The sequence below is a fragment of the Molothrus ater genome, chromosome 1 (genome assembly GCF_012460135.2).
Source record: "Molothrus ater isolate BHLD 08-10-18 breed brown headed cowbird chromosome 1, BPBGC_Mater_1.1, whole genome shotgun sequence".
Lineage (NCBI taxonomy): Eukaryota > Metazoa > Chordata > Aves > Passeriformes > Icteridae > Molothrus > Molothrus ater.
The window spans coordinates 114,298,796-114,323,874 of NC_050478.2; the positions used below are offsets into that span (position 1 = coordinate 114,298,796).

General features: G+C 38.1%; 1 protein-coding gene across 1 annotated transcript in view; it reads left to right on the forward strand.

The window, feature by feature from the left end:
• The window catches only part of XKR4 (XK related 4), a 227,886-nt gene extending 204,433 nt beyond the window's left edge, over positions 1-23,453 (forward strand). The window contains exon 3 of the mRNA XM_036403995.1: positions 5,462-23,453. Coding sequence (XP_036259888.1) covers positions 5,462-6,408 — 947 coding nt within the window. The 3' untranslated portion in view covers positions 6,409-23,453. The remainder of the gene's footprint in view (positions 1-5,461) is intronic.
• The last annotated feature ends 1,626 nt before the right edge of the window (positions 23,454-25,079 follow it).

Below are 25,079 nucleotides of genomic sequence, written 5' to 3' on the forward strand. Positions count from 1 at the left end.
ATACTCCCATGTTTGTGAGTAGGACACAGTCTGAGTGTAAAACCACAGGAGTGGAACATTTCAGTAGGGTGCCATTTCAATCTAGTCACAATCAGATATAGTGGGAGTTAAGAAAAAAGAAAAAAGTGCTTTTCTGACCTCAGGAAGCTTATTTCAGTTGTACAGAAAGCCTTTGATCTTGGTTTATGATAGCTAATATATGACAAAGTTGTTGACGTGGAAAGGTAATAGGATTATTTTGGCAATATGTTTATGGGGAAACAGCCCAGGTGAGAGCAAGAGTTTATATTCTTATCCATTCAGAAAACAGGAATGCATGAAACAAAAGTAAGATTCATCTTTAGGTTTCATCTCACGGTATTGATCAGGGAATGAGATCCATGAGCATGAAACACGTACTGATGACCTGGACACGTGGCCCTTGATGTGACCAAGAGCTGCCCTTAAGGTCTGCAAAGCCTCCTGTGTACTAAACCATGTATGCAAGAACAGTATGTACACCATGACACACATTGCTGCCATACACTGTGTTTGGGAACAAAAGAATTAGTGCAGAAACCCATGGACTCTTTTCAAGCTGCCTGCAAGGCTGCCTCCACGTGAGTCTTTAGCTTGTGCCTACACTTGGAGAGCAGTGTGGCAAAAGATGTGTAAATATAGCAAGACATTTTCTGAAGCTGGAGGGATACAGTCATGCTGTTTCCTAAAGTACAAAGATGTGAATATTATAGATCCTTGGCTGTGGTTCAGAGAAGCACCTGGAAGCTTGGATGCATGTAATGTCACTTCCCCAGCTGAGAAGAAAAATCAAAAATAGGCTTTCTTAAAATAATGTTTCAAAGTCTCACATCCCAGGCACTGTTTTCACACCTAGATGTCCTGCTGTATTTGGTATTCCTGCTTTTAGATAAATTTACTCCTGGAAATGGTGAGATGAGTACAAGGTTTAAAGGAGGGATGAAGCAGACAGACACCTTGGCAGGAGTTTGATTTCTGAAATCAGGTTGAATGTCAAGGAGCACTTTCACAGATCAGTTCATTTATTTGTAGGGTTTCCAGCTGTCTCGAGCTGTTCTGTCCTTATGCTATATAGGATTTATGTTCTGATATAATTAGAAGAAAAAGTCATTTGTGGACCTGGATATGCCTTTAATCTTTCAAGTCCAAATCAGGTTTCTCAAAAATGCCATTGAGGAGAATTCCATTGATTCTGACCTAGTTATTCAAGCTTGCTTCCTTCCTTGAAACAATAATACATTTGTGAAGGTATTCATATCTGCATACATTTTCTTTTCCTTCATATGCATTTGCTTTCACTTGTGAAAGTCACTGTGTGTTAGTTTTTTATCTTGTCTTTAATGAGCTGTAGTTCATTGTAGTGTATTATGTATTATATTTAAAGTATACATAAATAAATGCCACAATCTATAAAATGCAAGCACATATCATATATGGGGAAATTAATAATTTCAGGGAAAGAAATTAAAATTATGGTTGAATCAAAGCAATCCTGTTCTTTGTTTATCGGACAGAAAGTCTGATATACTCTCACTATATTAAGAACATCTGAAACTCATTTGTAATTAAAAATATGTCATTCCTTTATACAAATTAAGTAATGCAAACCATTCAAAGAATAAAAGAGGTTAAATTGTATTTTTCACTCAAAACAGATTATAATTAGCTCCTGGCAGAACGTTGCCCTGATACAATGCACTATTTTTTTTCTGTTGTGACTGTTGTGGATGGGCTATGCTGCAAAGGCTGAAAGTGGGTATGTCCACTCCCACTCTTTGCTATTTATGGTATTTCAGGTGTCCACTTTAGAACCATTCAAAAGCATCCTTTTGCTGATGCAAATTGTGGTTTTCTCCTGTGCAAAGCCTGCATTTCTTTCCTCTTCAGGACAGAACTTTAGAGATCAAATCATATACTGTGGAAAATGTTGAAAGGTTCAGCTTTAGAAAAGAAAGAAACATGGAGCGTGCTTTCATGCTTCCTAAGGCCATTTTAGAGAATTCCTGCTTTCTTGTTCTTGTAACAGTCTGTAGTGGATGAGCATATAGCTGCTTGTGTACATATTCACTGGGAATGGCTATTTAGTCTTAATTTAAAAGATCAAGACCCTAAATATAAGATTCATAATACAAGAGAGTCAAACACACCAGAAAGCTGCTGCAGTACCCAAAAAGAGTGCAGAGACTGCAGATGAGCAAGTAGGAAAGCTGATTTTTATTCTTCATGGACAGTGGCCCCACAGATCTTGTCCAATCTCTGTTCATTTCTGAGTGGCAAATAAGTCTTCCTGACTGCACCTGCATTGCTACAATGTTTGTTTGATAGCAATAGAAATTTATTTTAGTTCCCCTTTGAAATAGGGATAAAGAGGTTTATATGAACGTATACTCAACAAATGCATCAATATATTCTAATTAATGAATTATCCATTTAGTGCTACAATAATTCACTTTATTTCTAACCATTCCCAGTGAATTATTTATATAGAGACATTTATTAGCAAACTGCCATTTGCATGACTTCTACATCATTCTTCTCATGATTAATTTACTTTCAATAATTCTTTAGTGCTTGGTCTCATCAATAAAGAAAAATGGATGGAGCCCATGAAGCATTTAACTTTATCTTAATTCTAGATCCGTAATACCACTGCCAATAGCCAAGAGCAGACACAGAATATATTAACTGACAATTCCTCCCCTTTGTACATTCCCTTGTCTCCTTTTCTCTCCTGTATGCCAGTATCCCTGAGTTTGTTCTGTAAAAGCAGAAGATGATTCCCTATTAATGACTATTTAAATAACAGAATTACATAGCTATTGTACTTGCTTCTTTATGTCCCAGACAGTGACTATGAATTAATTAGCATTAGAACAGTGGAAATTCCTGTGAGTTTAACATTGTATTTTGTGTGCATTATTGAATAATTTTACACTTCCTAATGCAAAACTGATGATATCTCTTCAAACCTCTGGGGTAGTGTGTGAGGTCATTGAAGTTAGATTTGCAAAGAAAATATATGGAATTCTCGCTCACATTATTTTTTCCTTAGCTGATAATGTTATTCTTGAGTTCTTGTCCAGAATGGCTTGTTTGTATTGAAAGATTCTTTATACTATCCATCTACCTTTCCCAACTTTTCATTTCATGAGGGAAATGAACTGTGTTTTCTCAATACTTAAAACATTCCTACAGGAAAACAAGAACTTACATTTTCAGCTCCCAGGGTTGTCATCAGAGATAATGGAAACAGAAAGGCAGCTCAGTGTGAAAAAGCAAATATACACATCAGAAATGAAAACACCAATTTATACCATGTCTCTTTCCTGTCTTCATTGCTGATAGCTTATTGTGTCCATGAAGGAAGATTCCAGAAGTAACTTTGGTGGTTTGTTCATGCAGGCATCTGCATGGGAAGAAAAATTAGGAAGTTTTATTAAAAATTCTCCCTGGAATCCTAAGTTTGCTTTATATTTCTGCTGACTGTTTGTTATTTCTTTTATTTTTGAAATGAGGGGATTTTCAATTCATGGATTCATGGGAGCTCACAACATTATTAGCACCCTGCCAGAGAGGAAGAAACACTGGCAAACAGAATCCCTCCTGAAAGCAATGAATCTCTCTATACTACTTACTGAGCAAAATCTTAGTGTGTTATGCCAAGTGAATTGCTTAAATAGATTTTATCTCCATAACTTACTTTTTTTCTCTTTTAAAATAAACTTTTTTTTTTCTTTCAAAGTAAATAGCATCATGTATTTAGGCTTAAATTTAACATTTGCTATTAATACAACTTCTTAAAATTTATGCTATTTAAGAAATATATTCTTGATTGTTAAGTTCTAAAGAAAGCTGTTTAATTGGGAAGAAAAATACTGGCTATGCATCCAGAACTAAAGCTTGTTGAAATGATTAAACAGCTTTTAACAGCAGACAAAAGAAATGTTTTCTTCATGCCAGTTTGATTTACTTCAATAACTAGTTCAAAGTTAAGGAACTGCTTAGAAATAGAATAAGCTGAAGCATCATTATCATTAAATGGCCTATGAATAAATTCTCAGTCTGGGATCCTGAGACTTATGAATTCATTCATTAGCTGTACGTAAAATTAGCTTTGGTAGTAAACCAGTTTTAAATATAAAATGCTTGATACATTTTTTCCCTGTATACAACATTTATTGCAATTTTATTTAAATAATAAATACACTTGAAAGGCAAGGATTTTGCATTTCAATTGCAATTCCCATTTCTATCCAAAGCAGCTGGATACGAGGCGTAAGTAAATAAAAATTAATCTTCTAGTAAAGAAGAATTATCATTCATTTCTACCAGAATTCTATGTAAGTATTTATCATTTGAATACTTATGCTGATCTATACCATTTTTGAAATGGGAATGTAAGGTGTTTTTCTGGTAGTGTCTGGAAGCAACAGATTAGTTTAAAAGTCAGATTCATTTCAAAGCAGCATTTTTTTTCCTAAATTTACCTACTGACAAGAATCAAATTCCCTTGAAGAGAAAAGAATAATATACATTTAAAATAAGTATAAGAAAAGGTCTGGTTTTTTAACAATTGTTTTACAGTTTTTGTATTTTCACAAAACTAATGTTTCAAATCTTATGAGAAATAATTTCATATTAAATGCTTTAAATATTTGTCAGATTTTAAAATATTATCATTTAGGGCCTTGTTAATAGGCAATTCTGTGATATATTGGAGATAGAATGGCTATATAAATTAAAATATATCACCCCCTACTTTAGGAGCATCTTTACTCATTATTTTAATTCTGTAAAAAATTCCAACATTTTAAAAATAAATGTAATTTCCAGATGGAAGAAAGTAAGTTCTGAAATTTTCCACTTATTAAAATTCGGTTTAAAAAGGGTGAAAATATCAAAATGGTCAATTTTTTCCCTCAACAAGAATAAGGCAGTTTAAATTTTGATGTAACAATATTAACATAAATTTATTTTTAATAGATTTTATGTAGATTTATGCTCACATTGTCATTGATTTAGTGTATATGTAGATGATGCTGGCATTTTAATTAGAAGGACTTGGTTGCTTTATATTAGACTTCTTTAATGGCTTATCAAAATCAGAAAATTCATATTCTTTCTTGAAAACATAAACCACAGTCGGTCATCTTCAATCAGAACAGCTGACAGAGACACCGATTCCTGACTTGCTCAAAGTTGTGAATTAATTAATTTGTTTCAAATTAATTAATTTGTTTCAAATATGCTCTTGTTTGTGTGCATCCAGCATTGGGCAGTGAAATCTCAGCAGCAGAGGTTCTTTTCTCTGAGTAAAGGAGAGGGAAGAGGTTTTATTGTGCCAGAGGTGGAGAACATATTTAAAGCAGCAAGGATCTCCCTGTTTTCAGCCAAGTGCTGACATACTAATTATGCCTTAACTGCATCTCCTGTTTCCTCCTAGGTCTTACTGCTGCAGCATCCCTTGTATCCCTGGCTTGGGCTTTGGCTTCCTACCAAAAGGCCCTCCGTGACTCCCGCGATGACAAGAAACCCATCAGTTACATGGCTGTTATTATCCAGTTTTGCTGGCACTTCTTCACCATTGCAGCAAGGGTCATTACTTTTGCTCTGTTTGCCTCGGTTTTCCAGCTGTACTTTGGGATCTTCATCGTGCTGCACTGGTGCATCATGACCTTCTGGATCGTTCACTGCGAGACAGAGTTTTGCATCACTAAGTGGGAGGAGATAGTTTTCGACATGGTTGTTGGGATAATCTATATCTTCAGCTGGTTCAACGTCAAAGAAGGGAGGACACGCTGTAGGCTTTTCATTTACTACTTTGTCATCCTTTTAGAAAACACCGCCTTGAGCGTTCTCTGGTATCTGTACAAGGCCCCTCCAATCTCCGATGCATTTGCCATACCAGCACTGTGTGTAGTGTTCAGCAGCTTTTTAACAGGCATTGTTTTTATGCTGATGTACTATGCCTTCTTTCACCCCAACGGACCGAGGTTTGGGCAGTCACCAAGCTGTGCTTGTGAGGACCCTGCCGCTGCCTTCACCCTTCCCCCAGAAGTGGCCACGAGCACCCTGCGCTCCATCTCCAACAACCGGAGCGTCACGAGCGAGCGCGATCAAAAATTTGCGGAGAGGGACGGGTGTGTGCCTGTGTTTCAGGTGAGACCCACTGCACCATCCACACCTTCCTCCCGGCCACCAAGGATTGAGGAGTCTGTCATTAAAATCGATCTGTTCAGGAACAGGTACCCAGCATGGGAGAGACACGTGTTGGACAGGAGCCTGAGGAAGGCGATCTTAGCGTTTGAATGTTCCCCTGCTCCTCCACGGCTACAGTATAAGGATGATGCCCTTATTCAGGAGCGCTTGGAATATGAGACCACATTGTAGACAAAGCAAAAATGCAGCTTGGAGCAGCTCCAACATTACAGTCCAAATTAAGGGTTGACAGTAGGGCTGTGGGAACAATTAAACTGCATACTACAAGTAGAGCAGCAAGCTATAGCGTTCTTAGTCTGGCTATCATCATGATTATCATTTGATCCACTGTGTGCAGTCTGTCTGCAGGACACTGATACAGCAGCATCTCTGAAAGCCTCAAAAAACCCCAAACCCTGATCCACACATACAAATCAGTTACATCCGCGGGGGGAACTCACCCACCACCCCTCACTGCTATGAAACTCTGACTGCACAGTACTTACAATCAAACCAATATAAAGGCTCTGACCAGAGCTTTCAGCTTCAGCCAGTAGTGCATTTTATTTTAGAAATGAATGATTGATATTTCCATAATCAATGGCAAAAACAAAAAACCCACACTTTTTCAAAAATAACAAAACTGTAGCACACAGTGTAGCTGTTAGGAAAACTGTTTTCTGGGGCGAAAAACAGGAGCTTAGTAGCCTTCAACACTCCCATAAATCAACCATTCAGGTTAGAATAGGTTTGCAAAATACATCTTAATTAAAAAGAAATGTCATCATGTTTATAAGGCTGTCAATGGAAAATAAACTAAATTCTGATTAAGTAAGTCATTAAAATTAACACTACCAGAACTGTTTGTTTTCTGTGGAATTTCAAAATCTTTTTTAAATGCAATTTAACTTCTTGATATTATTTTCAACAGAAACTCTATGCAGCTCACTTCTGCTTTTGAGGAGAAATAAGGAGCTCTAGCACGTAGTGATATTCATTAAATGATAATCATGATTCAGTGTTGAATTTGCAAAAAAAAAAAAAGTAAAAGAACAAGGAAGTATAGTTTTCATATTCTAAACTTTTTGGAGGACCCCTTTCACATATTTCAGAAGAAACCACAAGGAGCTGAACACACTGAAATTTCTCTGTTTCAGGACTGAGAATGCATGATTCAGTGTGTGAATGTATGCAGGTGTGACAAGAGACTGACATGCCATACCCTTCTAGTGCCAAACATTGTATAACTGCAAGGTTGATAATGCCTGAGGGACACAACAAGTGGCACAAGCCCTACCAGGAAAAGAAGCAGGAAAGACCACCAAGCTCTCAATGTGTAGAGACAGCTCTGATTTTTCCCCCTCAAGGTGAAAGTGATGTCTTTTAAAGGCTTTCAGCCGCCTCTTAGTAAGTATATTCACCGAAGTATAATATACCAAGTTATGTGGAAGAGCCTCTTCTGCCTGTTCAAGACTGGTGTCCAGAGGTGTCTAAAAATTAGAATCTCTTGTAATAGAGTGCTTTTGATGCAAGCTTTTGGGTTTTAAATACCTCCCTAAATCTAGTTAAAGGTATTATACTTTATGTTAAAAGTATCCCCTGATGGTGCTTTCAGATGCATTAAAGGTGCAAGTCAAAATTTGATAGTATTTTTTTTAAAGCTGGTGCAGAGTGAAAAACTCATGGATTATTTCAATATTTTTGTAAAGTAAAAATATGGTATAAAAGGTTACTTTTTATAAATCTCAAATCTTTTAATACATTTCATTCTCTTTATAGCTTAGATTTTAAGAATTGGTCCATGAATTTTATCAAATGACTTTTACAGGTTGACATGAACCTGGTTTTCACACATTATGGATTTGTTTTGCAGTGTAATGCCATATGAAAGCCTACATGGGTACTTTTAGAATACTCTATAAACTGTGGATCCTGCTTCAAATGTAAGTGGCTTGTAAAGACACCAAGTGATTCCATGAGAAACAATTTGCTATAACTGTTTCCATCCATTTTAGGAGAGCAAAGCAGAACTGAAGAGTTACTGTTGTAAATGTAATGGCATTGTCAGGATGGAGAAGACCTGATAAATGGACTGTCAGATATATCCAGTGTAGTCACTGCTGTGTATGCTGCTGGGTAAATTTCTGTCTTTCCTATTACAAATATTTGTACTATGAAATGGCCAAGGTTACACAGACTATGTTTATTTGTATGCATTCAATTAGCCATTTTTAATGTTGACTTTTTTAATTAGTGAGATATTCAATACCTGTTGTACTTTGCTGGGGCTAGTTCCTCTAAACAAAAACCTGTGAAAGTGCAGGAATCTGCAAAGCAGAGGGAACTTTACAGACATCAGAAAAAATCTATGCTTCAGGGGTTTCTTAGGTATTTTCAAATTAAGCAATTGCCAACTGCCTCTATAAAAATTTTTCAAATAAAGCAAATCTTTGATAGTCCAAACCTGAAGCTTTTTACAAAGTGATTAGCCTTTTCTTCATGGAGATACAGCTGATTATTCAGAGAAAAGCACTCATGTTTTTTCAGAAAATATAACACTGCAAGAACTGCTAAAAAAAAGAGATTTTGGAAGCAAGTCCTTTGTCCTATCATATTCAATAGACCCTTCACTCCAGAATCAAATTCCAGCTCACACAAGGGAATTGCTATTTTTCTTTACAATGAAGGCAAATGTAAGCTCTATGATCCGAGATGTGAGGGTTTCTTTTGGAGACAGTTTGAAGTGTTTGCTGCTGCTTCAACAACTCGGAAATTGAAGCCTGAGTGAGGCACAGTGGGCAGCCTTCTCAAGCTTCAGTCTCCCACCAGCAGCTCCTGGGGAGAGGGGCAGCATTGCTGCTGTCAGCAAGGCTCTTCCTCTCCTGAGGTCCCTCTCATCCTCTCACTCTTCCTCAGAGCTGTGAGCCCTTTGGTCAGGCTTACAGAATTGAAGAAAAGTTGCTTTGTATGGAATTTAAAGGGTTAAGGTGCTTGCATTGCAAGGTTTCTGAAGAAGGTTTGGGATGAGTTTGTTTGATTTGCTTTTATTTGGTTTTGGAAGGAAGGACACAGAGATGTTATTTATCCATGTGGTTTTTCATGCCTAGCATTTATTTTCTTTACGCTCACAGCATTTTTAATTTCTTAAACTACTGTTTGCAAAAATGTTTATCTTAAGGAAACTACTGCAGGGTGTGAGTGCAGATTGACATATATGTGTGTGTTTGTGTACATATATTTATATGTATGCAGCTCTACATATTCACACCTTGTCCTCAGAATTCAATACGGCAGTTTGAGGCAGGGGTAGAAGTCCTTATGCACCAAGTCAAAATTTGCTCTCCAAAATTTTTCTCTCTTACAATCATACCATCAGTGTCACCTGCACTGAGAAGAGGGCAGTGACTGAAATCTAAACACTCTGATGGCTGCATGGACAGTTTCCTAATTTGCATTGCTGTGAGTAGTCACATTAAAAGCTGTAAGAATTTTTAATAGAAATTGCCAAGAATAAACATAGTCCATGCTGAAATTCCATTATGGCCTTATGGACAGTTAATAATCAGTATGCACTCTTCTTTTTGCCACACACAGTTCTAAAATCAATAAAGTTCAACTGAGACAGCAATAGCAAAAGTAAAATTAAAAAAAAGGACTTGTAACAAACCTGAACTTTTGCTTTTCATATAATGAAAACATCATGCCTTTTGAATTTCAGAGCAGAATACAGGAATATAAAAAACCTCATCTTTTCATATTTACATTCTGGCAAAGAAAAGCAATCACATCTATTTGTTAGCAGTAAGATTTATGGGAGCATTGTTCTAATGAACCAAACTAACTTAGCAGCAGACTTAATGGTAATTTATCTGGTCAAAAACTTGGTCCTAAAATTTTGAGAATTGTGGATTTGTCTGTTGCAGAAAAGACAATTGAACTACTATCAATAATTAAATAAAGGTAATGCATACCCATGTTCATTCAGAAAACATGTAAGAAAATGTAAGAGAAAACTTTTTACTTATTTTAAAAGCTGTTTATTCTGTAACGGGACAATTTTTCTTAAAAAATTCTTTACAAATATGTGCAATACTTTCTTTCCATGCATATTTAATAATGAAAATACTAATTTCCAATTTCGTTTATGTCAGTTTAAATATGCTTCTTGTGACAGAACAATATTTCTTTGTTTGGGTTATATGGACTTAATGGCATATATACAATATTTTTATTGTCAAACCAACAAATTTTATATTAATTAGTTTTTATAAAATTGGAGAAAATTTTCCTCCCAAAATTTAATGCTAGGTCTCATCTGCCTGATTTTGTAAACATTTAAGCAGAGGAGGAAAATTATAATTTTATTGGCGATTTAATTTTTAATATGTGGTGAAGAGCTATTAAACCTGTATTAGTTCAAAACATATGATGGTCTTTCCAATACATCATTATCTCCCCAAAAGAGCAATTCATAAGTGGTACTAAAAGTAGAAGTGCTGCTTTATTTGGAAAGGGACTCCCAATCATGCAATATGTTCATTTACTTTTTATTGGCCAGCAAAATATTCACAACTAGACTGTTGGGGTTTTTAGAACACAAATTAAATGAGTTTGAAGTGTATGTGATTTTATCATATAATTCCTAAGGAGCCTTAAAAGTGGCACTGTACTGAGTTTTAGTTGGCTCTGCCAGTGATTCAGCTTCCAAAGCCCCTGTCCTTTCTCTGCTCCCTGTCTGAACTGTGCAATCCAGAGTGACTGAGATGCTGTGATTTACTCTGCACCCCCTGCGCTGCCTGCACAATGCCAAGGAAAGGACTTCAGCAGATTCCTGGGGTCCTACTGCTGCCTCTCTCACTCCTGTGCATGGGGGGAAGCAGAATAAATTGCATCTGTGCATCCATCTAAACCAGCCTGTGTAAGTTAAACCCCTACAAGATGTGTGTGATGAAGTTAATGGCAACATTTGTCCATAAATCTACAAGCCCAACACCACAATTGCTAATTCTGCAGTGTAACAATGCAGGACATGGGAAGAATTGTTTAAATACACAATAAGCCATTTAATATCACTACTTGTAGCAATTATACTAGCTCACATAGAGCCCATGCTCTCAGCAGAAAGCCAAATGGAGTTAGTGGCAAACAGCCATTTGTGTACCAGAGACATTAAGCTATAAAATCCTCACTCAATTGTTTATAGGACGATGTCTTTTCATTACAGCATTGAATCCATGCCTCTTTATTCTGATAAAAGAGATAAAATGCAAAATGAGAGCAGATTCTTTTAAATCTGGGAATTAAAAAAATGACACAACAGATTACTGCCCTGTAGCAATTTTTTAAAACAGATTCTGCCATCATTTTCACTTGGCTGGAAATTGCTGAGTGATCTGCTTCTGACATGATTTCTCACATCTGGTATGAGCAGACTTCATTACAGGAGAGACAGAGAAAACATTACAAGGCCTTGTTCATGCAAAGTTAAGGGAATGGTGTCACTGATTATGACATCATTTACAAAGCTGTTTTAGCACATGAGGAGTCCCCTCAGTTCAGGATTTTGGTGAGATTTCTTCACTGGTATGAATATGTAAAATCAGGACCTGGCCTAGAGTGAACTACATGAATTCAGACCATGGTAGTGGAAGTCTTCACCTCCTCACTCCAAACTGAACTCAGCTGGAGGTTTGCTTAATGCCAAAAAGCCTGCATGGCACTTGGCTCAGCCTGAAATACCTACACTAAACTTAGTGCTGACTCAGCATGAAGCAAAGATTTCCTTTATTTCATTTTTAGTTCAAACATTCAAGATTACACCCGCTTTGACTGAGTTGCTCTTTTGTGATCCTTTTAAGAAAACTGAAAAATGTCCCTGAAACCAGTCATTTCCAGTGGTTCTTACTAAAGCAAATTCCTGACCAGTATACTCATTAAAAGGAACTTTTTCTGTGTAAGCTTGGCTCCTGTACTTACATTTTGCTCTAAATGCTTAGCATTTCATTCTTATGCAGAGGATCTTATACACCCATTAGTAAACTGTGTGCCTACTCTGAATCCTGGGGCAAAGACAACAGGTATGCAAGATACAGGGCAAAAAGTCCCCTTCAGCACACTTATGGGGTGATTTGCATGAACCAGAGAAGTCAAACAGAAACTTGTGTATAATTACAACAGACTTATACATTTAGTTGCTATATTCATTGAGAGAGATTTACAATAAATTGTGATATAAGTGACCAACTAATACAAAGATCAAATCACAACTTCTACATGCAAGGCAGCATAAAACAAAATCAGCCAAGAAACTTTAAAGTGTAACCAAAAATCTCACTTCAATGAATGGTTGAAATAAATTTTAAAATGCAATAGATTTATCAATGTAACAAAATGCAACATTCAGAGAAAAAAAGATATGACTGCTGTAAGTTTACTCTATCTGTAGGTTTCAGCCTCTTATTTCAGATAACTTTGGAAACAATTGCTTCTGGCATGCTGCAGCTCTAGGAATGCTAGCAGCTTTTCTGCACGAGATCCATTCTGCTACAGGAGAATCCACATGCTTTTAACAAAGCATTGAGTTTGGGGTGGTTTTTTGCACTGAACTAAACCTCCCAAAAGCATTTTTAGCATGAAATAGGTGTGTCCACTCAGCCACCTAGTGTGTAACAGTACTGCAAAACAGAATTTCACAGCTAAGTGATTTCCTCAAGGTAAAAAAGCTGTTAGTTGAATGTCTAGAAGAGCCTGCAGAGACATAACACAGCACTAAGGCAAAGCATGGACTGTGTTTGTGTGCTACAAGTCTGCTCAGGGCAAGGCCTGGTCATAGTCCAGCACTTTCCTCCCCACCTCATGCACCAAAGAGCTCCAAAAGAGAGGAAAACCACGTGCATGGGCTGGATGAAAGCCACAACACTTGGGGACCAGACACCTGGCCCGTGGCAGCACAGGTGCAGAGGTCGGCACAGGCACGTCGGGGTCTCAGGCTCGTACTGCTCCTCCTAACTGGGAGCTCCTGAACATTTTTAATGCCACATGTTCAAGGACCTAAAATTTACCTCCTGGACTTGGTCAGATACACCTTGGTCTTCACAGCACAAGGTTAGCTCAGCTGCTGTCTCCCACCTAAGCCTGCCAGGATCCTCTGAGCAGGTATTCTCCTGCTCATTTTACCTGAAAGAATTGGGTCCTCTGTGGTGCTATCAGATGGAGCTTTGCACTGAAATACTCATGAGGGCTTTTCTAGCAGCAAATTGGTGGTAAGCAGAGACCAAGGGCAGAGCCAGGTACAGTGATCTCTTCAGCTAGCAATGATTCATATCTTTAGCTGCTATCTCTCAGGGGAGGGATATAGGGCTGCACGCTGGTGAGGAGAAGGGCAATGCTCTCTGCCTCATATTTTGAACTGTTCTTCCTCTTTGTGGAAAATGTAAATGTGGACATACAAATGAAGACATGTGCAGTGTAGACATACTTCTAGTATTTTGACATGTTCAGTCCCTTTAGTGTTGAGGACTCTGAAATTGCTGAGTACATTCAGTGCCATTGCCTACACCTGGCCAGAGTAATGTCTGCAGTAAACATCTAGGGCAGAAGCAAAAATCACTTTGTTCACCTTCCAACTTGACCAAAAGCTGTATGAACATGGTTAGCACTGTGACAAAGCCTGAATCTCTACCTGCTGCCTTGAATCAGGTCTATTAATGCACTGTGTGCTGTTCTGGCCACGTTCACATGGTTTTTCCTTGGAGCTCAGCCAGACTTTGTATGGACACCAGAGCTACACTTGTAGCTTATCTGTAGCTCCCTGAGCCCAAGATTCAAACACTTTGAGATCCCAGCTACTTTGCCAAACAAAGATCAGTTTGGGCTGAGCAAAAGACAAACAGGCTCTGTGCTACAGCAAAGCATGTGGAGCAGACATGGTTTCTCTGGACAGTACATTTGGACCACAGTTGTGTGCAAATTGCCCAGGTTGGGGTGAATGCAAGACATTCAGTGTCCACAGCACACTATAGTGAATACTCTATGTGGAAATGTTCAGTTTTATCATTGTAAAAATAGTAGGACCTTATCTTATGCTTGGGAGCAAATTTACAGTTTCAAATGCATTATTTATATATATATATAACATGTGTGTATATATATATATGTGTGTGCATGTATGTGTGTGTTTGTGTATACACACGACAGTGAGTCCTGAGATTCTATTAGGATTCAATCTTACAATTCGTTTAAATCTTAAAACAAAAAAAGGATCAGGAACATTGTCATCAAGGATATCCAAGTGGCAATTGCAAAATAGAGAATTATATTATTGGAAAATACATTCTAGTCATTATTGGAAACAGCCTTGTGATTTAGTGTGCCAGCACTTAAGGAAAAAGTTATGGAGAAAATATGTCTAATGCTATATTTAACATCTTAAATATTTTGGTAAAAGAATAGAGCAGGGATACTTGTGTAAAATAAAAAATGATTTATCACATTTACTTAAGGAAAAAAACAATCATATAGAAAAATGGCAAAGGGATCAATTAAACTTTTGTTTCATGTAATGTAATGTTGGTTGTATTTGTTTCACTATCAGTTATCATTGTCAGTATCTTATGAAGGAAATAACCTGCAATAATTAGGATGCTTTACTTGCATTTTGACTGAAGAATTTGGCTAATTGGGTTTGTTATCCAACACATACGTAGTTTCCTGATGCAAGCTGTTGGAAGGAAAGACTTGCTCTTGCACAGGTTATGTAACTAAAATAAATTTCAAATGCATGTACTTGAAAATGATACTCAATTTAAATGCACCATACATATGCATTAACTATTTCTGAAATTCTAACCACTGATGCTTTTTTCAATATGTTCTGCATTACTATGTGTCAATCCCAGACTATTTCCCAGAAAATATTTGATGAGAATTAGTTTTAAATTTTGTGCAGCTGAGGAAGAGACTGCTAGTCAGTGAAGGCTCTTCCTTCTCTGAAGTTCAGATACATGTCTAGAGTTCCTGACCTGTGTCACCATTCATCATTAAGGACAATGTTTGAAAAAACTAGTAAGTTTCCCAGGAGATCTGTTATATGATCAGAGAGATCTAAAATTGTCATGACTGGGTAAGATAATGGCAGTAACTACAGAGGAAGAGTACGAAAGTAGTCACTAATGACTTTCAGCATCATTCCCTGAATTTCCACTTTGGGACACGCATCGTCCTCCTGTCAGCCAGAATCCACGTGTGCTGGGATCACTCCTAGCACCTGCACTGTGGTGCTCACTGTGGCTCAAAGGGAAGACAAAGTAGGCAGCTTGTTTCCAGCTCCAGTTCTCCCTGGGCTCTTGGGCTGGCCCATGGGACATATTTCACCGAGGACACTTAAGCTATTGGTGAGACTGCCACAACAATCTGGACAGGATTTAGCCTTTAGATAGCACTGTATGGACAATGAAAAATCTTCTTTTGTCAGCAGAGAGGGCAGCTGCCACTATTTATAGTCACAAAGTGCCGGCATATTGTCATGTATTTGTGGTTGCTATCGATTCCTTCTTTTTTATTTTATGGGAACTGCTTAGAACTTGTCGAGCTGTGCCTAGGTTGATTTGCAGCTAATTAATTCAACAGACATTTTTGATCCTGCAAATGTGTGGCTTGTAATACAGTAATCAAGGTCCTGTGAGCAAACATTAATCAGTTCAGGAGGAAAAAAAAAAGCCATTGTTAGCTGTGTTCAGTGAGCTGCCCACACTGGAAAGAGAAATCTACAAGAAATGCAACATTAGTAAATTCATCCTAGCTAAGCTTTCATAATTAATCTTGTGGAACATTTATCTATTTGATTCATTTCATATATGCAAGGAGTTGTATTTTAAAGAATATCACTAGGCTTGAGACAGCTTTAGTTACCATCAGCGTGAAACTGGCCAAATTTCCTTCTGGTCATGTATTCATCTTATCAGCCAAAAAGTTATTCTATCCAGCAGCAGTAAAATTTCATTTTTGAGATGATTGTTCTGATTTTGCAAGTGTTTGTCCTCAAGAAATTACTGTAACAAAGAACATACTACATTTAACAACAGCAGTAAGAACTGGGTGAATGAACGAAGAAAATGCTGGGTTTCACTGCTTTTAACACACAGTTGGATTTTAGCTACTTTGACATGAAGTAGAAGGTTAAAAAAAATAAACAATGCTGCTTACAGAGGTATCTGAATAATAGAAGGCTTGTGATTCGCAAAGCACTTAATTTTTTCTCATCATCAGAAACAGTGTAGCTTAGCATACTTGCAGTTTTATAAAAATCAGCAAGAATGAGTTGGTGGTTTGATATTTAACTTAACCCTTGTAGGATTACAATTATGGCAACATGGGACTCAGCAAGATGTCTGGCTTGGGACCCTCCTGATACAGAATTTTCAGGTGGGATGATGTCACAGCCCCCTCCAGTCAGGCTGCACAGGGCACACATGTGAGTAATATGTACACACATTTTATCCTGGAAGTGTCTCCTCTAGTGACCTTAGCAAGGAGGCCAGAGATCAAAAAGACACAAAAGCAGAAGGATGATTCCTCTGGTCAAGATCAATAGATGTTTGTGAAACACTGTGGAAAAGCTGCCCCTGCTGTTTCAGTGGATAAAAGGAGGAGCAGAGTCTTTTAACAGAAAAAAACAAAAAAAAAAAAAAAACAAAAAAAACCACAAACCACAAGCAAAAAAACCCAAAACTCAAACAACAAACCTTGATGCCAAAATACTATTTATGGTGCAATTACTCTCTCCTCGGGGGAAAGTGGTCAACTGAGAAAATTCTTAATGTGTTACAAACTGACTGAAACACACAGGGAGACAGTGAAAGATACTTCTTAGATATAACTTTATTGCTCTTGACAGGAGTTGTTTATTAGCAATAAGACTCAAAAGTGTCTCAAACCAAGGCCTGGGAGACAAGGATTTTGTACGGCACTTATGCCAGTGATCGTTAGGTTTAGAAATGACAGATCTTTACAATAGATTATGGGTCAGAGAACCTTATTGCCTTCTTTATGGAGGATAAATCTCAGATGGCTTCCACAAGAAATATAAGGTATAGAATAGGCTCAAAAGATGGTCTTTTCTGCATATGAAGTATCATAGGTTTGGTTGCTCAACTGGTTCTGCATTTTCTTGTGCTCTCAATTTCTCACACAGTACATCCATGAGCAAATAGTGGATTTGCAGGTGCATGTTCCTTTATTGCTAATAGTCCTCACATCCACTTCGTGCACAGCTGAGGAACACATCCATGGGACAGTGTAAAGGCTTAGAGCAGGAAAAAAATAGAGAAAATGGAGATCAGTAGATATGGCAGAAGCCTTATAATTAGGAAAGAGCCGTGAAGCTTTAGAGTAGGTGAGCCTTCATAGCATTTGTTCATGCTCAGGTACTCTGTCACTCAGCTCCTCATGGAAATTACTGCTGAAAGACTTCCAGTTATATTAGATGTTATCATCAATTCTTGCTTGTTTAGTAGCAGAAACAGTCTCATCCTGGTTTCAGTAGAAAACACTGTGGAGTTATCTGTAACCTCATGCATGATCTGTAAGTGTAGGATATTATGATAGATCTGTTTTCTTCAAAGATTTACTCAGAAAGGTTGGCAATTTTACTAGATACTGTTCTGATATTCTTCCTTGCTTCCATTTTTTTCTTGTGGGTATGAGTCTCATATGCAAACCTCACCAATGAGAAAAGGCAATGCTCAGGTTATCTAAGAAACTTTCTTTTCTCATGTCATGGTACAAAACTCAAAAATTCCTTTGCATAACACCTGGCTATGGGGTAACTTCTATAGTTAAGATGGAAAACTGGGTTAAAAATGCAAATGTTGAAGTAATTTTCTCAATTGCAAAGCAGGAATTTTATTAAAGACAGCTGTCATATCCTGATTTTACTTCAGGTCAGCTGATTTTACTTCATCATTCCACAGCCTCAGTATGTGCCCATAGCAACCTAAAAGTCGGTATCTATTGTTTCTGAGGTAATTTCTGACTCACAGAACAGCCTATAACAGGGATCATGTTGGATTAGCAAACAAGGATCTGCCATTCCACCACAGTTCTTCTTTACCAGGACTGCAGTTCCTTTAAATCAATTCCCATTGATTCTCAAGGGCAGAAACCGTCCCCTGTGTAATTTGTTCTGCTTGAGGGGACAGATATTTTGCTGTCTCTTCTCCATGTTCTGTATTATTAACAAGCTAATGTTTATTCTAACAAATGGGAATCACTGTATTTTCCTGCAGGTGCCACTCTGTGTAGGAGATAGTCTCAACAGGGGCAGCCACCACTGTTGTCCTTGCCATGCTCGCTCACCTGCCTCTTTAATCAAATCTTAACTTAACAACTGTTATTTCACATGCTGCAGAGCCAAGCAAAACCCAGTTTGGCTTCTGGATTTGACCTGTGGCATCAGCAAATGGGAGATTCATCTTCTCACTGTAAGCCGAGTGCATTGGAAATGGTTCCCTCTGGGATGCAATAAATACAGTTCATTACCATATTGGTTTTATAGCAATTTTCCAGAGTACAGCTAAGCTTTGAAACTTTGAACTTTGTGCAGCTCTCTGTAATCTTCTTGTATTATAAAAAAAAAAAAGGAAAAGGAAAAGGAAAAGGAAAAGGAAAAGGAAAAGGAAAAGGAAAAGGAAAAGGAAAAGACCCCCAACTTTTAATCATTCTTCCTCAGCATTCATTGTTCTCTTGAAATTTGCAATGTGCAAGGAGCGTGTCAGTTATTCACATTGAATATTTCAAATGGATTCCTACAAAGTGTATTAATTAACCCAGTAATAATTAAAAAGAGGATATTATCCATTCATTACAGCAAAATTTATATTCAGATAAGGCTAACTAATTTGTGTGTTCTTCCACCCTCCATTTCTTAATATAAAGAACTCCAAGTCTGTTTGCAGGTTGACTGGTGGATTTGATTTGGTTTGGAGAAATGTGCAAAAGTGTTTCTAGGCTGTTAGTAAAACAGGGGAGCCTTCCAAAGCAATTTCATATGAGGCAAATGATCCTAAAAGACAGACTTGATAACAGCTGTGCTTACAAAATCATCTTCAATAATCTACAGCTAAGCAAAAAAAAAAACAAAAAACCAAAATAAACCAAAGCAAACCAAAATACATTCTTAGAAGACTAATGGAGAAACTTTGCCTGGTGCACATGTCAATAAGTCATACTTACACCAATGCTCTGGACAGAAGCATTTATTATACTGGGACTTGCTTGATTACAAGCAGTTTATAATCATAAAGGGCTTCCCTGAAGGCCCACCACAGAAAATGATTAACTTTCTTTTGACTTTAGTGGAGTCCAATAAGCCCCAGAAAGCACATGGGCATTTTGCTTTTAAATTTTGCAATGCCAGTCTAAGTAAAAATTATTTTTTAAGGAATCTCTTCAGTAGCTACTTTGCAGTGCACCTGAACTTTACTGTCAAGTGAAATTTTCAGTCTTTGTGCACTTAATACTGATCTGGCTAAGTTATTGAAAATGTCTGAGGAAGAAATATCAGGCTTTATATTAAAAAAAAATAGTTTACTGGAAATAATACTAAAGCATTTCTATGTCTTCCAATTCTGTTAGTTACTGGATGAGGCCAAGATACCTCACTGGATTCCAGGATAAATTAAAACATCTGTTTAAATTTTCAGATAGTTTGTGAATATATTCATTATATTTTTAATATTTTCTATGAAATAAAAACTGTCACTTGACCTATATATTTCAATTTCAGTTTCAAGATAAATGTACATCTTTCTGTTAAGTCCACGTCACTGGACTCCAGGGAAAATCTTGGGAAGTGAAATTTTATCCTAAGCTCAGGCAAGAGTCCTGCTTTCTACCCAGCCTGCTATCCAGCCCTCCATGATACTTGCCTGTCATTCTTCACCACTGAAATCCCTGAAAATGGATCTAGCATTTGGATCCTGACAGATTTACCTTCATTCTTTACTGCTCACTGGCACAAGGACAGGGATGAGGCAGGTGCAGGTAGATCCTCTTCCACTTTCTCCAACGGCCACCAGTGACACAACGGAATTGGTGATGGGAAGGGAGGTTGCTTCTTCTTGCGGCAAATGTTGGTTGTGAGTACTGAGACTTGGAAATATTATTTGCATTTTGAAAGGAAATGTGTTAAATAAAAGTTTTGACATAGTAAAAAAGATGTCTACATATGTCAAGTACTCACAATGCCAACACACTGAAACATTGAGCTGGATTCCCTGGGCTGTGAAGGATTGTTTTCTGTTGTTTCACATGAAGAAAAATGATTTTTACATCCATTGCAAAAGAGTGCCTTTTAGCATCTTTGTGTTTTATGAAATCAGACCTGAAAAAATATTTCTCCCCTTTTTAAAATCAGAGCATCTTTTTCTGCTTAGGTTTACATAAAGTTATAAAACCTTGACTTCTCTGAGGAGCTCCCTCTTGTGCTGAAACAATCTGAGCAACTGAGCAGAAATTCCTGACAAAAATTTTGGGGAAAGCTGAAGTATCATGCCACATCAAGAATTCTCACAGTCCAGTTTCTAGTTTTCCATCTAGTTCTAGTAGGAAAAATGAAGAGGCCATGATGTGCAGGATGTCCAAGAGTACTTAGCCTTTACCATCTCTGCCACCACAGTACATACATTCAGCACTCTGTGAACATTAGTGACTCCTCATTTTGGGTTGCCAGAGATTAAGTTGGCCAAAATAATGCTTCACTTTTGAAAATCGTTTTTACAATAAAGTAAGCTTAAAAGGATAAAATTGAAGGAAAAAAAGGAGGAAAGAAAGGGCTTCAGAATTTCCTTGTTTAATAGAAAATAAGAATAAAAGATGTCATATGCACACAGTTCAGAAGTACACATCACACTTTTTCACAGGCCAATAAAAAAAAAGGAAAACCACTCACATCATAACTATTTCAGTTTGTGATGCTCACTGCTGTGATGCTCTTCAAGCCAGGTGCAGAATTCATGACAGTAAATTGCACACACCCATGTTGTGGCCATCAGCAGAGGGGTCTAGCAGTACGGCTCAGAAGAGCCAGCACATTGCACATTTAGTAATGTGATGCTTTTGAGTTGTTACTGAAGACAGGAACACATATCCAAATTGGTCTGTCTCCTACAAGTAGGCAGTTTTTTTGTGTGAATTTCATTCCCAGAACTTGAAGACTTTCCATGCACCTGTGCACTCCATTTGGGCATTTCATTAAAGAAATCTGCACGCTTGTCTTTCTAGATGGGAATGGAAGGGAAAGCTGGATCTGCCTCTGTGCCAGGGGCTGATGGTGGAGCCCTGGGACCATGATGTAAGCCAAAATCCCAATTCATCCTCAGTGGACTCAAGCAAACACTTTCTTGGAGACTGTCCTGCCAGAGTGGTAGTACTGTCCCCCTCTCCAATGAGCAAAGGTCCCTGTGAAAGCCGAAATGTAATGGTGCTGGGCACAGGCAGGAAGGCCATGAGGAGCTGGGACTGTGCTCCAGAGTGGAAGCTGATCCTCTCTTTGGTGCACAGGGTCACTGCCTGGGTTAGGTGTGTACACACCAGCTCTGCAGGAACATCACGTGTGGGATCCCACCGCACGGGCACATCCTGCATGGATCCAGGTGTGTGGGTACATCCCAGGCAGGCTCCCAGGACATCCATCCAATCAGTCCCCAGGAGGCACAGGTGCAGATCCCTGGCCCGGTCACTCTCAGGTGAGCTCAGTAGAGAATGGGCGTGTAGAAGGTCACCCAAGGTGAGATGGTGGTTGCTTCCAGGTGCACGTGGTGGCATACCACCTTCAGGCACTCATGGTACGTTTCTACCTTCCAGGAGATTCATTCCCAGAGGTTAACCAGATCTCATGCGATGCCTGATAAAAAGTAAATGACTTCCTAATACTATACAAAGCCTGTAAAAAAATGCACATGCAAATACACTCAAATACTTGAAATTAAAATTCCAATAGTATATTCTGTTTTCATTCGTATGTTATTACTACTTTTTTTTCAGAAGTCATAAACTTTCCTGCTTTAAGTTGTTGCCTGATATAAAATTAATTCCAAATGAGTGGGATTTTACTGTATATGTCCCTGTTTTCGTTTTTCAGTTATTTTTCATAAATGCATTTTACATCTAACTACCTCAGCTGCCTTTTGTTTTGTTTTGGCGCACATGAAGTCATGCACTTTCTATATTTGGGGATTTGGGGGGAGGAATTATTTCAATTTTGAATAACCAGGTTCAAAGCCATGTTGATCAATTTACAGAGGAGATCAGTTTAAGAAGACATAATTATTGACAGTTGCAGAACATACATTTTATTTTTAGGTTGTGTTGGGGTATAGTTTAACAAAAAACCACCATAAGCTGCTTATTAATTTGCCTTAAAAATGTATGCTCTTTCCTATTCAAGTTGTGTTATTTAATTCCTCTCTTGTACACAATTTATGTGACAAAGACTAACATAACAGTTGGCAGATAAACAGCAAATTGGACAGAGTGGACCAATAGTTTCTCAGTTGTCTGTTGTAAACTGTTGCATTATACACTGATTGTGCTAAAAGAATTGTTACTGTGCTTATACTCCTCAGTCACCACTGCAGAAATAAAGTGATGGAAGATCACATTTGTGTTTATGGAACAGTGTAGATACCCCCTCCCCCCTGCCCCAGTACAAGCACAGTGACTACAGGTGAATGATAATCATTGCAGAACTTTGTGCTTTGACTTGTAAACATTGTAAAAATGTATTTGGTATTTTATTTGAAATGAAGAATCGAAATAGTTATTAAAAAAAAAGAAAAAGAAAAAGAAATCTTCCTGTAAATATATATATTCTGAATCCATGTATACAAACATTCCTTTAGAGTTCAGATTGTGAAGAGTGTCTTTATTGGCTAGAGACCGCTGCCTCCCGTGGTGGAGGTTACATGTGCTATAGTAAAGAACACAGTGTGTGAAGTAATTGATGTACTGCAGTACCATAGTTATTTTGGTCTGTTAAGTAAGTTGCAATTTGTGATGAAATGAAGTTGAAAGTAGTGCTTCATACTAACAAATTTCCTTGGTTACAACTTGATTTTTCTTGTAAAACTTAAAAGGGAAACTTGAAAATTTTATATATTTGGATTTTGTAGATTTTTTTTTATTTTATTGCAACACAAGGTACCAAAATCATTAAATAAAGTACACTGTGGTCATTTTAACCTGTCTCTTGAGTCCTTTTTGAAACTTTTTTTTATCCTAGTGGATCATAAAAAGGATGCTAACCTTTCTGAAATTATTAGGAAAGAAGATAAAAGTCCAGTTTGGACAATGGTTTGGAAAAGATGATCTCTAAAGATCCCTTCTACCAGTAATTATTTTATGTTTCTAGGCAGTATTACCAGAGGAGTTCCTTTCCCTGAATGTGGGGATGATGCAAGTGGCTCCCAGGTTACCCCTGGGACTGGGAGAAGACTTTACCTGGAGCTTGGACAACCTTGCAGGGTGTCCCCAGCAGGGACACCCAGGAAGGCACGAGATACCCCAGCAGGCAGAAGAGGGTGCTCTTGGCACCATGGATGGGGCTCTTTGTGCTGCCTTGAAAGAAGACCTCCGAAACAGCTGCCCTCACCCAGGGAACAGGCCAGCAGAAACACAGGGTTCCTCCATCATCTGAGAAGGGCCCCAGCCACAGGAGACAGAATAAGGTGCTTTGTTGTTCAGACCCCTGAAAGGATCACCATTCAGTGATCGTCACTGAGTGGTGGAGAAGGGAGAGCTGAGCCTCAACCCAGTCTTCTCTTGACACCAATAGTTGGGAAAACATCCAGGGAAGATGCAGATGGTTCTATCTCTGCCTCCTGGGTAACTGCTTAAATCATTGAACTATTACACAAGTTGTTGCTGTCTTTGGCAGCACCTCCAATATCCTTGATTCCTTTTGGAATTCATTGCCACTTTGGTGTGTGCAATGCCACCTCAAGCAGCAGCCAAAGTTTGTGCAAAGAAGGCAAGCTCCTAGATCCCTCAGCCTTTCTGTCCCACAGCCACAGTCCCACTCCTTCTTAGATGCTGCTTCCTGGCCTTGCTCAGGTGATCAAGAAAGGGAGATGAGGGGGAAAACAACCCACAAAACAGTTAAATATCTGCCGTGAGTTCAAAGAGACAAAAGAATATATGTGTATATATCTTGGGTAAGTGAATTTGCCAGTAGGGATGACATGTGAGTGATAGATTCCCAGAGGGTTTGTTTCTCATGTGTTTCTCTGTTGTGTGGCTAAGGGTTTGAAGGGAGTAGTTTCTTTTAACTTGGAAAAGCATAATGAAGGGAGCAGCAGCCCAGCAGCACTACTGGGATTGTTTCATGTGAGTCCTAAATCCTCAGACCCTGTAACCCTGTGAATCCTCACCAAAGGCTCCAAAACCAGCAGGCAAGTAATAGAAATATACTTTAAAATATATTTTTTTCCCCTAGCATGGTTTCCCACTTCTCTCCCCAAATGTAGGCTGCACAGGACACATTAACTGGGTGGGCTGCTGCCACAGTGGGGTCTAGGTAGCTTGGGGTAAAAGGGATTGATTTTGCATGGTTTTATGCAAATTATTTACCTTGGGAAGAAGCTTTCTTCAGCGGACTTTTAATGAAAACCTACATGAAAGAATCAGAGCAGCTTCTTTTTAGGCTGAACAAAGGTAGTAGACAGTTTAATTAGATTCTTTACAACAGAAGGGGAGAAAAAAATTGCAAGTGCCTTGAAAAGTGCTTATTCAGAGAACTTCTTGATTCTCCTGCCTTAAAAGAATAGACGTGTCTATAGTTTGAGGGGAAAAAAATCAAAATCTGAGAA